We start from the raw sequence: 12,444 nt of genomic DNA, 5'->3' as shown, positions 1-12,444 counted from the left end.
TCCATGGGATTGGGATCTCTGGGAAAGGGGATTTGCAGCAGGGCCCTGTGTGGAAATCCTGGGAAAAGAGAGACCTTGGGAACAGACTGGGAATGGGGGCTGGGATTGGGATGGGGCTGGAGCAGGATCTGTGGGATTTAGGGATGGGATCTGTGGGGTTGGGATGGGATCCGTGGGATCTGTGGGATTCAGGGATGGGATCTGTGGGATTGGGATGGGATCCGTGGGATCAGGATGGGATCTGTGGGATTCAGGGATGGGATCCATGGGATTCAGGGATGGGATCCGTGGGATTCAGGGATGGGATCCATGGGATCAGGATGGGATCTGTGGGATTGGGATGGGATCCATGGGATCAGGATGGGATTTGTGGGACTCAGAGATGGGATCTGTGGGATGGGGATGGGATCTGTGGGACTCAGAGATGGGATCCATGGGATCCAGGGATGGGATCCATGGGATCAGGATGGGATCTGTGGGACTCAGAGATGGGATCTGTGGGACTCAGAGATGGGGTCCATGGGATCAGGATGGGATCTGTGGATCCGTGGGACTCAGGGATGGGATCCACGCCAGGCCCTTCCCAGGCTCCTTTCCCGGCCAGGCCGCAGCTCCAGAGGTTTTCCAGGAGCTGCAGAGGCCGGGGGTGACACAGACGGGATTTCCCCGGGGGTTTCTTTGGGATGGGCCGGATCCAAGGCCTGGCTGGGAACTGCCTGGGAATTTGTAGGGTTCTGCTGGGAATTTGCTGGGAATTTCTTTGGATGGAGCAAGGGCTGAGCTGGGATTCCGGATCCACACAACTTCTGAGCTGTGCCGAGGGATTTGGGGCTGGAAAAGCAGGATCGGGGATTGGGGATCGGGGATCAGGGATTGGGGATTGGGGATCAGGGATTGGGGATCAGGGATTGGGGATTGGGGATCAGGGATTGGGGATTGGGGATCAGGGATCCAGGATTGGGGATCAGGGATCGGGGATTGGGGATCAGGGATTGGGGATCAGGGATCAAGGATGAGGGATCGGGGATTGGAGATCAGGGATTGGGGATTGGGGATCAGGGATCCAGGATTGGGGATCAGGGATTGGGGATCAGGGATTGGGGATTGGGGATTGGGGATCAGGGATTGGGGATTGGGGATTGGGGATCAGGGATCCAGGATTGGGGATCAGGGATCGGGGATTGGGGATCAGGGATTGGGGATCAGGGATCAAGGATGAGGGATTGGGGATTGGAGATCAGGGATTGGGGATCAGGGATCGGGGATTGGGGATCGGGGATTGGGGATTGGGGATCAGGGATCGGGGATTGGGGATCAGGGATCAGGGATTGGGGATTGGGGATTGGGGATCAGGGATTGGGGATCAGGGATCGGGGATTGGGGATCAGGGATCAGGGATTGGGGATCAGGGATTGGGGATTGGGGATCAGGGATTGGGGATTGGGGACTGGGGATTGGGGATCAGGGATCAGGGATTGGGGATCAGGGATTGGGGATCGGGGATCAGGGATCCAGGATTGGGGATCGGGGATTGGGGATCAGGGATCCAGGATTGGGGATCAGGGATTGGGGATCAGGGATCCAGGATTGGGGATCAGGGATCGGGGATCGGGGATTGGGGATCAGGGATCGGGGATTGGGGATCAGGGATCGGGGATTGGGGATCAGGGATCAGGCCCGGCCCTGCCCCTCTCCCTGATCCCACCGATCCCATGGATCCACCTCGATTCCTCCAGGCCGGGAATTCCCGGGGAGCAGATCCCGGGCACTCCATGGGAGCCATTCCAGCAAACGCCCTTGGGAACGGGGCTCCGGGGATTTCCAGGGAATGATGGAGGAAAGGGGGCTCCAGGGCCCAATTCCAGCTGTTCAACGGCCCCAAATCCTTGGGAAAAGTTGGGATATTCCTTGGGAAAGCTGCTCCGAAACTTCCCAGGGAATGACGGCAGGAAAGGGCATCCCTGGAGTGGCTCCAGCCCCACAATTCCATGGATTTCTGTGAAAATCCCAGTGTTTAACTAAAGAATAATCCCAAACCCTCTGGAAAAGTTGGGATATTCCTTGGGAAAAGTGGGAATGTCACCATTAAAACCCCACAATTCCATGGATTTCTGTCCAAATCCCGGTGTTTAATTAGAGAATAATCCCAAACCCTCTGGAAAAACTGGGATATTCCTGGGAAGGGTGGGAATGATGTCGTTAAAGCCCCACAGTTCCATGGATTTCTGCCAAAATCCCAGTCTTTAATTAGAGAATAATCCCAAAGCCTCTGGAAAACTTGGGATATTCCTTGGGAAAAGTGGGAATGACACTGTTAAAACCCCACAATTCCATAATGCCATTAAATTCCATGGATTTCTGTGAAAATCCCAGTCTTTAATTAGAGAATAATCCCAAACCCTCTGGAAAAATTGGGATATTCCTTGGTAAAAGGGGGAGTGATGCCAGAATTCCATGGATTTCTGCCCAAATCTTGGTGTTTAGTTAATAAACACTCTCCAAACCCTCTGGAAAAGTTGGGATATTCCTTGGGGAAAGTGGGAATGTCACCATGAAAACCCCACAATTCCATGGATTTCTGTCCAAATCCCAGTGTTTAATTAGGGAATAATCCCAAAGCCTCTGGAAAAGCTGGGATATTCCTGGGAAGGGTGGGAATGATGCCAATAAATTCCATGGATTTCTGTGAAAATCCCAGTCATAATTAGGGAATAATCCCAAAGCCTCTGGAAAAGTTGGGATATTCCTTGGGAAAGGTGGGAATGATGTCGTTAAAGCCCCACAATTCCATGGATTTCTGCCAAAATCCCAGTCTTTAATTAGAGAATAATCCCAAAGCCTATGGAAAAGCTGGGATATTCCTTGGGAAAAGTGGGAATGATGCTGTTAAAACCCCACAATTCCATGATGCCATTAAATTCCATGGATTTCTGTGAAAATCCCAGTCTTTAATTAGAGAATAATCCCAAACCCTCTGGAAAAATTGGGATATTCCTTGGTAAAAGGGGGAATGATGCCAGAATTCCATGGATTTCTGCCCAAATCTTGGTGTTTAGTTGATAAACACTTTCAGAACCCTCTGGAAAAGTTGGGATATTCCTTGGGGAAAGTGGGAATGTCACCATTAAAACCCCACAGTTCCATGGATTTCTGTCCAAATCCCGGTGTTTAATTAGAGAATAATCCCAAAGCCTCTGGAAAAGCTGGGATATTCCTGGGAAAGGTGGGAATGATGCCAATAAATTCCATGGATTTCTGTGAAAATCCCAGTCATAATTAGGGAATAATCCCAAAGCCTCTGGAAAAGTTGGGATATTCCTGGGAAAGCGATCCAAGGCTCCCATCCCGGGAATCCCGGGAAAATCCAGAATTTCTGGGAATGGAGAACGTTCCGTGTAATTCTTAACATGAATTATTAATCACTATTAACACAGGTAATTAATATTCATGATTAGCGTTAATAAATGTGAAAGTTCTGGGTGGATCAGAAGGATTAATTACAATGGGTATTTAAATGAGGAAATTTGAATATTAACATATTTTAATATTCACAAATATAGAATTTTTTAAATAGATGTAGAGCTGTAAACATAGATTTTAAAATAAATAGAAATATAAACGTATGAATTTAAACAGGAATATAAATATAAATACAATGAAAAGAGAAATAGAAATATAAAGCAGAAATATAAGAAAAATATAGAAATACAAATATAAACACGAACACAAAGGACAAATATAATCTCTGAGATAAATGCAAAGTTGTAAATGTAAATTTTAAAATAAATATAAATACGAATGTATGATCATAAACTTAAATGCAAAATCAAAATACAAAGATAAATTTGAATATAAACACAAATAGGAATATAAATATAACAGTAAGTGTAAATAGGAATGTAAAGAGAAATAGAATTTTACATGTATAATACAAGTTTAAACACAAAAATCAAAATTTAAAGATGAGTTTGAACATAAAGACAAAGACAAATAGAAATAATACACAAATATGAATATAAAGATAACTGTAAGTATAACCAGGAATATTATATATAAATATGAATGCAAATATAAATATAAATATAAATATAACCTTATAAATATAAACATTAAAAAATAAATAATAAAAATAAATATCAATATAAACATAAATATAAATATGAGTCAAACACAAATATAAATTATAAATATAACAGTACTAGGAATAGAAAACATAAATTATAGATAATAAATGTAAATGTGTACATGTAGATATAAACAGAAAATCAATATACAAATACAAATATAAACACAAACTAGTGCAAGTACGAATATAAATATAACAGTAAGCATGTATAGGAATAAAAAATAAAAATAAAAGTAATAAAAAAATAAAAATAATTTAAAAATAAAAACAAAACAAAAATAAAAACAAAAACAAAAATAAAAATAAAAATAAATACAAACCAAGACAGCTCTGCCTGTAAGTGGAAATGTGGACGTGCAAACACAAACACAACAATCACGGCACAGAGCGGAATTTGAAGAGAAACGCAGCGGGAATGCAGAGGTGGAGAGGGAAAAACCGAACGGGCGAGTCCCGGGGAGTCCCGGGTGAGTCCCGAGTGAGTCCCGGGTGAGTCCCGAGTGAGTCCCGGTGAGTCCCGGGTGAGTCCCGGGGAGTCCCGAGTGAATCCCGGGTGAATCCCGAGTGAATCCCGGGTGAATCCCGAGTGAATCCCGGGTGAATCCCGGGGAGTCCCGGTGAGTCCCGGTGAATCCCGGTGAGTCCCGGGTGAATCCCGGGTGAATCCCGGGGAGTCCCGGGTGAATCCCGGGTGAATCCCGGGGAGTCCCGGGTGAATCCCGGTGAATCCCGGTGAGTCCCGGGTGAATCCTGGTGAGCCCCGGGTGAATCCCGGTGAATCCCGGGTGAGTCCTGGGTGAGTCCCGGGTGAATCCCGGTGAGTCCCGGTGAGTCCCGGTGAATCCCGGGTGAGTCCCGAGTGAATCCCGGTGAATCCCGGGTGAATCCCGGTGAGTCCCGGGTGAGTCCCGAGTGAGTCCCGGTGAGTCCCGGGTGAGTCCCGGGTGAATCCCGGTGAATCCCGGGTGAGTCCCGGTGAATCCCGAGTGAATCCCGGGTGAATCCCGGGTGAATCCCGGGTGAGTCCCGGGTGAATCCCGGTGAATCCCGGGTGAATCCCGGTGAATCCCGGGTGAATCCCGGTGAGTCCCGGGTGAATCCCGGTGAATCCCGGGTGAGTCCCGGGTGAATCCCGAGTGAGGCCCGGGTGAATCCCGGTGAATCCCGGGTGAGTCCCGGGTGAATCCCGAGTGAATCCCGGGTGAATCCCGGGTGAATCCCGGGTGAGTCCCGGGTGAATCCCGGGTGAATCCCGGGCGAGTCCCGGTGAGTCCCGGGTGAATCCCGGGCGAGTCCCGGTGAGTCCCGGGTGAATCCCGGGGAGTCCCGGTGAGTCCCGGGTGAGTCCCGGTGAGTCCCGGTGAGTCCCGGGTCAGCCGGGGCGCGGTTCGGGTCCCGCCCGGATGTTTCCCATTCCCGGCCCCGCCCGGATCCCGCCCAGACCGGTCCGGGCGGTCCCCGCCCCTCATTTGCATATATTTGCATTCGTCTGCATGGATTGGCTCCCTGGGGGAGCGAGAGGGCTGGGCAGGGATGGGAACCCAAAATCCCGGCGAGTTCCGGGAGCCCAGCCCCGGGACCCCGTTCCCAACATCCCGGGGAGTCCCGCATTCCCAAAATCCTGGGAATTCCCCCTTCCCAACATCCCGGGGAACTCCAGGATCTCAGCCCTGGGACCCTGTTCCCAACATCCTGGGGAACTCCACATTCCCAGCATCCCAGGGAGTTCTGGGATCCACTGGTGGGATCCAGCCCCTGGAGCCCTATTCCCAATGCGATCCCATTCCCAGTTTTCCCTGGATCCAGGATCCATGGGTGGGATCCACCCCCTGTGATCCCATCCTGGCCTGAGCATTCCCGGCTTTCCCTGGATCCAGGATCCACAGCTGTTTCCCTGGATCCAATCCCTGTGGAATGACCCCATCCTGAGCTGTGCATCCCAAATTTTCCCTGGATCCAGGATCCATAGGTGGGATCTGACCCCTGTGACCCCATCCTGGCCTGAGAATTCCCAGTTTTCCCTGGATCTGGGATCCACGGGCCAGATCCGACCCCTGTGACCTGACCCCATTCCAAGCTCTCCATCCCCAGTTTTTTCCTGTATCCGATCCCAGGCTCTGTATCCCAAATTTTCCCTGGATCCAGGATCCATGGGCTGGATCTGACCCCTGTGGCCTGACCCCATCCCAAATTTTTCCAGGCTGATCCAACCTTGCTGAGCATTTTGGGAATTTTTTCCCAAGCCAGGAGCTGTCAAACCCCCCTGACCCACCTGGAAAACCCCTGGAAAGTCACTCCCGAGGGTTTTTTGGGATCATTTCCTGGTTCTGCCCTGCCCTGGCCATGGAGCTGCTCTCGGGGGGATCCCACATCCAGAAATCCCAGCTGGGGAATTCCCATGAATTCCCCATCCCAAAATCCCAATCTGGACAATTCCCGTGAATTCTCCATCAGAAATCCCGGCTGGACAATTCCCCGTCCCAAAATCCCACCTGGAAAATTCCCTGTGAATTCCCCATCCAGAAATCCCAGTTGGGACAATTTCCTTGAATTCCCCATCCAGAAATCCCAGTCTGGACAATTCCCTTGAATTCTCCATCCCAAAATCCCAGTCTGGACAATTCCCTTGAATTCTCCATCCTAAAATCCCAATCTGGACAATTCCCGTGAATTCCCCATCCCGAAATCCCAGATTGGATAATTCCTGTGAATTCCCCATCCCAAAATCCCAATCTGGACAATTCCCTTGAATTCTCCATCCCAAAATCCCAGCTGGACAATTCCCGGTGTGGATCCCCGCACACCTGGCCGATCCCCTGGAACAATCCCCCGGAAGGATCCCCTGGAACGATCCTCTGGAAGGATCCCCTGGAAGGATCCTCTGGAAGGATCCCCTGGAAGGATCCCCTGGAAGGATCCCCTGGAACAATCCCCTGGAACGATCCCCCGGAAGGATCCCCTGGAACGATCCTCTGGAAGGATCCCCTGGAAGGATCCCCTGGAACAATCCCCCAGAAGGATCCCCTGGAAGGATCCCCTGGAACAATCCCCCAGAAGGATCCCCTGGAAGGATCCCCCGGAACGATCCCCCAGAAGGATCCCCTGGAAGGATCCCCCGGAAGGATCCCCTGGAACAATCCCCTGGAAGGATCCCCTGGAACAATCCCCCAGAAGGATCCCCTGGAAGGATCCCCTGGAAGGATCCCCTGGAACAATCCCCCAGAAGGATCCCCTGGAAGGATCCCCTGGAAGGATCCCCTGGAACGATCCCCCAGAAGGATCCCCCGGAAGGATCCCCTGGAAGGATCCCCTGGAACAATCCCCTGGAACAAACCCCCGGAAGGATCCCCTGGAACAATCCCCCGGAAGGATCCCCCGGGAGGATCCCCTGGAAGGATCCCCTGGAACGATCCCCTGGAAAGATCCCCTGGAAGGATCCCCCAGAAAGATCCCCTGGAACGATCCTGTGGAACGATCCCCTGGAAGGATCCCCTGGAACAAACCCCCGGGAGGATCCCCTGGAACGATCCCCCGGGAGGATCCCCTGGAAGGATCCCCTGGAACAAACCCCCGGGAGGATCCCCTGGAACGATCCCCCGGGAGGATCCCCTGGAAGGATCCCCTGGAACAATCCCCTGGAACAAACCCCCGGAAGGATCCCCTGGAATGATCCCCCGGAAGGATCCCCAGGCAGGATCCCCTGGAATTTCAGGCTCGGCTGGAGCCCGGCCCCGCTCCCGCCCGGCCCCGCCCGAGCCCGGCCCGGCCCCGCGGCCGCTCCGCGGGGAAATTCCCGGCGCGCTCCCGCTTCTCCCAGCCCAGGTGAGCTTCTTTGGGATGGGGGAGGCTGGGAAACCGGGAATGGGTCGGGAATGCGCGCCCGGGGGGGGCTCTGGAGGGGCGGATTTGGGGTGTGCACATCCCTGATCCTAAAAAAAAAAAAAAAACACCGGGAAAGGGTTGGATCAAAAAAAGCACCTGTGGGAAAGGGTTGGATCCCAAAAAAATACTTGTGGGAAAAGGTTGGATCCCAAAAAAACCCACCAGGAAAGGGTTGGATCCCAAAAAAAATCCCTCCAAAAAATCCCCTCAAAAAGCTGCAGGAAAGGGTTGGATCTCAAAAAAACCAAAAAAAAAAAAAAAAAAAAAAACCAAAAAAAAAAAACCCAAACCACCAGGAAAGGGTTGGATCCCCTAAAAACACCCGTGGGAAAAGGTTGGATCCCCAAAAGCACCAGGAAATGGTTGGATCCCAAGAAAAACTGTGGGAAAGGGTTGGATCGCCCCAAAAAAGCTGCAGGAAAGGGTTGGAGCCCCAAAAAAACCCCAAGCAACCAGGAAAGGGTCGGATCCCAAAAGAACACCCGTGGGAAAGGCTTGGATCCCAAAAAAAAACCACCAGGAAAGGGCTGGATCCCAAAAAAATCCCTCCAAAAAGTCCCCTCAAAAAGCTGCAGGAAAGGGTTGGATCTCAGAAAAAAAACCCAAACCACCAGGACAGGGTTGGATCCCCTAAAAACACCCGTGGGAAAGGGTTGGATCCCAAAAAAATCCCTCAAAAAATCCCCTCAAAATGCTGCAGAAAAGGGTTGGATCTCAAAAAAAAAAACCCCAAACCTCCAGGAAAGGGTTGGATCCCAAAAGAACACTTCTGGGAAAGGGTTTGATCCCAAAAAAATCCCTCCAAAAAGTCCCCTCAAAAAGCTGCAGGAAAGGGTTGGATCTCAGAAAAAAACCCCAAACCACCAGGAAATGGTTGGATCCCCTAAAAACACCCGTGGGCAAGGGTTGGATCCCAAAAAGCACCAGGAAAGGCTTGGATCCCAAGAAAAACTGTGGGAAAGGGTTGGATCCCAAAAAAACCCCAAACCACCAGGAAATGGCTGGATCCGAAGAAAGCTGTGGGAAAGGCTGGGACCCCAAAAAAATCCCTCCAAAAAATCCCCTCAAAAAGCTGCGGGAAAGGGTTGGAACTCAAAAAAACACCTGTGGGAAAGGGTTGGATCCCAAAAGAACACCTGTGGGAAAGGGTTGGATCCCAAAAAAACTGTGGGAAAGGGTTGGATCCCAAAAAAACCCCAAACCACCTGCGGGAAAGGTTTGGATCCCAAAAAATACTGTGGGAAAGGGTTGGATCCCAAAAAAACCCCAAACCACCTGCGGGAAAGGTTTGGATCCCAAAAAGCACCAGGAAATGGTTGGATCCCAAAAAGCATCTGTGAGAAAGGTTTGGATCCCAAAAAAACCTGTGGGAAAGGGTTGGATCCCAAAAAAACCTGTGGGAAAGGGTTGGATCCCAAAAAACTTGTGGGAAAGGGTTGGATCCCAAAAAAAACGGTGGGAAAGGGTTGGATCCCAAAAAAACCCCAAAAAAGCACCGGGCAAGGTTGGGTCCCAAGGCTGATCCCTTGGGCTGGAGGATCCAAGGTCTGGAATTCCCAAGGGGCAGGAGCCATCCCAAAATCGGGGCTGATCCCAAAAGTCCCGGCCCTTTGCGGAGGAGGAGTTTTGGGATGAGCGTTCCCGCAGCCCAGGAGCCATTCCCGGCCTTTGGGCTGGGAATAGGGGCTGGAAAAACCTGGGGAAATCACTTTAATTCCCAAAAAATCTCTGGGAATATCGTTTTAAATTCCAGGAAAAATCGCTGTAAATAAAACTCCAGAAAAATCACTTTAATTCCCAAAAAACTCCAGGAAAATCGCTGTAATTCCCAGGAAAAATCGCTGTAATTCCCAGGGAAAATCGCTGTAATTCCCAGGGAAAATCGCTGTAATTCCCAGGGAAAAAACTCCAGAAAAATCACTTTAATTCCCAAAAAAACTCCAGGAAAAATCACTGTAATTCCCAAAACAACTCTGGGAAAATTGCTGTAATTCCCAGGAAAAATCACTGTAAATCCCAGGAAAAATCACTGTAAATTCCAGGAAAAAAAAACTCCAGAAAAATCACTTTAGTTCCCCAAAAAAACCTCTGGGAAAATCGCTGTAAATTCCCAGGAAAAATCACTGTAATTCCCAGAATAATTAACTGTAAATCCCAGGGAAAAACTCCAGAAAAATCACTTTAATTCCCAAAAATCTCTGGGAAAATCGCTTCAAATTCCAGAAAAATCGCTGTAATTCCCAGGAAAAATCACTGTAAATTCCAGGAAAAACCTCCAGAAAAATCACTTTAATTTCTGGGGAAAAAAAACCCCACCACTAAAAAACCCGAGGAAAATTCACTTTATTTCCAGGAAAAATAAACTCCAGAAAAATCACTTTAATTCTTGGAAGAAAACAATAGGAAAAATCACTTGAATTGCCATAAAAATTCACTTTAATCCCAAAAAAAGCCAGGAAAATTCCCTTTAATTCACAAAGCCCCACAGACGCTTTTGCCGCTTCCCAAAAATAATCTGGGAAAGGTTTTCCCTCCCAAAAACCGGGATGGGAGGGATCCAAATACAGGGAAATTTGGGGAAGAGAAAGAGGATTTTTTTTTGGAAAATAAAGGGATTTTTTTTTTTGCCAAATAAAGGGATTTTTGGGACAAATTAAAGGGATATTTTTGAGAAAATAAAGGGGTTTTTTTTTGGCCAAATAAAGGGAATTTTGGGGCCGAATGAAAGGGATTTCTGGGGAAAAATAAAGGGATATTAGGGGAAGAGAAAGGGGATTTTTTTTTTTAAATAAAGGGGTTTTTTTGGCAAATAAATGGAATTTTAGGGCCTTGGAATGAAAGGGATTTTTGGGGCAAAGTAAAGGGGAATTTAGGGCCAATTAAAGGGGAATTTTGGGAAAAGAAAGGGAATTTTGGGGCCCAGTGAAAGGGATTTTTTGGGAAAAATATGGAATCCATGCATGGGACGCTTTAAATCCCGGGGGGTTTCGGCTCCCGGCTGGATTTTGGGAGTTTTAAAAGGAATTTTCTGGGGAAAAATCCACTTTTCTCGGGAATTCCGGGCTGGGGTTGAAGGGAGAAATCCCAAATTTCTGGGGCTGGGAATCCCGGGAAGGAAAAGCAGGAAAAGGGGGAAAAGGAGGAAAAGGAAAAGGAGGAAAATGAGGAGAAGTAAGAGCAGGAAAAACAGGAAAAGGAGGAAAAGTAGGAAAAAGGAGGAGGAGGTGGGGGAAAAAAGTAGGAAAAATGAGAAGGAAAAGCAGGAAAAGCAGAAGAAGCGGGAGGAGGAAAAGCAGGAAAAGGAAAAACAGGAAAAGCAGGAAAAGCAGGAAGAGGAAAAGGAGGAGGAGGAGGAGGAAGGGGAGGAGGAGCGGCGATGATTCCCAAATCCCGGCATCCCCCGCTCCGCTGGAAGCGGCTCCGGGCCGGGCCCGGCGCTCCCCGCCGGGATTCGGGAATTGCGGGCCCAGCCCCGGGAGCCGGGAGAGCCCCGGGACGATCCCGGGATCCCGGGGACAGCGGATCCCGCCGGGATCGGCGATTCCCGGCCCGCGGCCCATGCGGACACCGAGCGGCGGCCGCGGCCTGCCCAGGTCAGCGCATTCCCGGTTCCCCAAAATCCCGGGATCCGGCCGGGATCCACCCCCGCAGCCCGGGACCGCCCCCCTTCCCAAACTTCCAGAGCTTTTCCCGGCTGCCCTCGGCCCCAGCCGTTCCCTGCTGCCTTTTCCTGCCGCTTCTGCTTCCCAAAAACCCAGCCCCAGATTCCCGGATCCAGCCCCAAATCCCTGGATCCACCCCAAATCCCTGGATCCACCCCAGATCCCCGGATCCAGCCCCAGATCCCCGGATCCAGCCCCAAATCCCCATTTCTGCCCCCAAATTCCCGCATCCAGAGGTTTTCCCAGCAGGAAGAGCCCTCCCGGTGCTCCCTGCTGTCACAGCCATTCCCGCTTTTCCTGCTGCACCTGCTTCCCAAAAATCCAGCCCCAAATCCATGGATCCATCCGGAAGTGCCTGGATCCCCCTGGAATTCCCTGTTCCTACTCCAAATCCATGGATCTTCCTGGCATTCCCCATTCCCACCCCAAAATCCATGGATCCACCCAGAAATCCCCATTCCCACCCCAAAATCCATGGATCCACCCAGAAATCCCCATTCCCACCCCAAAATCCATGGATCCACCCAGAAATCCCCATTCCCACCCCAAAATCCATGGATCCCCCTGGAATTTCCCATTCCCACCCCAAAATCCATGGATCCACCCAGAAATCCCCATTCCCACCCCAAAATCCATGGATCCCCCTGGAATTCCCCATTCCCACCCCAAAATCCATGGATCTGCCCAGAAATCCCCATTCCCACCCCAAAATTCCTGGATCCCGATGTTTTCCCGGTGGGAAGAGCCCGCCCTTCTCTCCCCCTGCCCAGGTCA

The 12,444-nt window shown here is 50.2% G+C and overlaps 2 protein-coding genes across 5 annotated transcripts in view; one reads left to right on the top strand and one right to left on the bottom strand.

Annotated features, from left to right (window-relative positions):
* Positions 1–10,877: 10,877 nt before the first annotated feature.
* LOC128818248 (uncharacterized) lies at positions 10,878–12,144 on the bottom strand. Its single transcript, XM_053997400.1, has 2 exons — positions 12,115–12,144; positions 10,878–12,035 (listed from the first exon to the last, which is right to left on the bottom strand). Exon 2 carries the CDS (start codon positions 11,898–11,900, stop codon positions 10,878–10,880), a length of 1,023 nt encoding a protein of 340 aa, XP_053853375.1. The 5' UTR covers positions 11,901–12,035; positions 12,115–12,144.
* Positions 11,511–12,444, top strand: part of ARHGEF10L (Rho guanine nucleotide exchange factor 10 like) — a 35,441-nt gene continuing 34,507 nt past the window's right edge. For all 4 annotated transcript variants that reach the window (XM_053997386.1, XM_053997385.1, XM_053997384.1 and 1 more), the window contains exon 1: positions 11,511–11,601. The gene's annotated coding sequence lies outside the window, so the exon portion shown is untranslated. The remainder of the gene's footprint in view (positions 11,602–12,444) is intronic.

This window comes from Vidua macroura, chromosome 23 (assembly GCF_024509145.1).
Source record: "Vidua macroura isolate BioBank_ID:100142 chromosome 23, ASM2450914v1, whole genome shotgun sequence".
Taxonomy (NCBI): domain Eukaryota; kingdom Metazoa; phylum Chordata; class Aves; order Passeriformes; family Viduidae; genus Vidua; species Vidua macroura.
Note: the sequence above shows the minus strand (reverse complement) of the source record. Positions and strands in the feature narration are given on the sequence as shown.

Bases quoted from the DNA above. Each gene is read 5' to 3' on its own strand.
- LOC128818248 (XM_053997400.1), bottom strand. From the start codon at position 11,900: ATGCGGGAATTTGGGGGCAGAAATGGGGATTTGGGGCTGGATCCGGGG.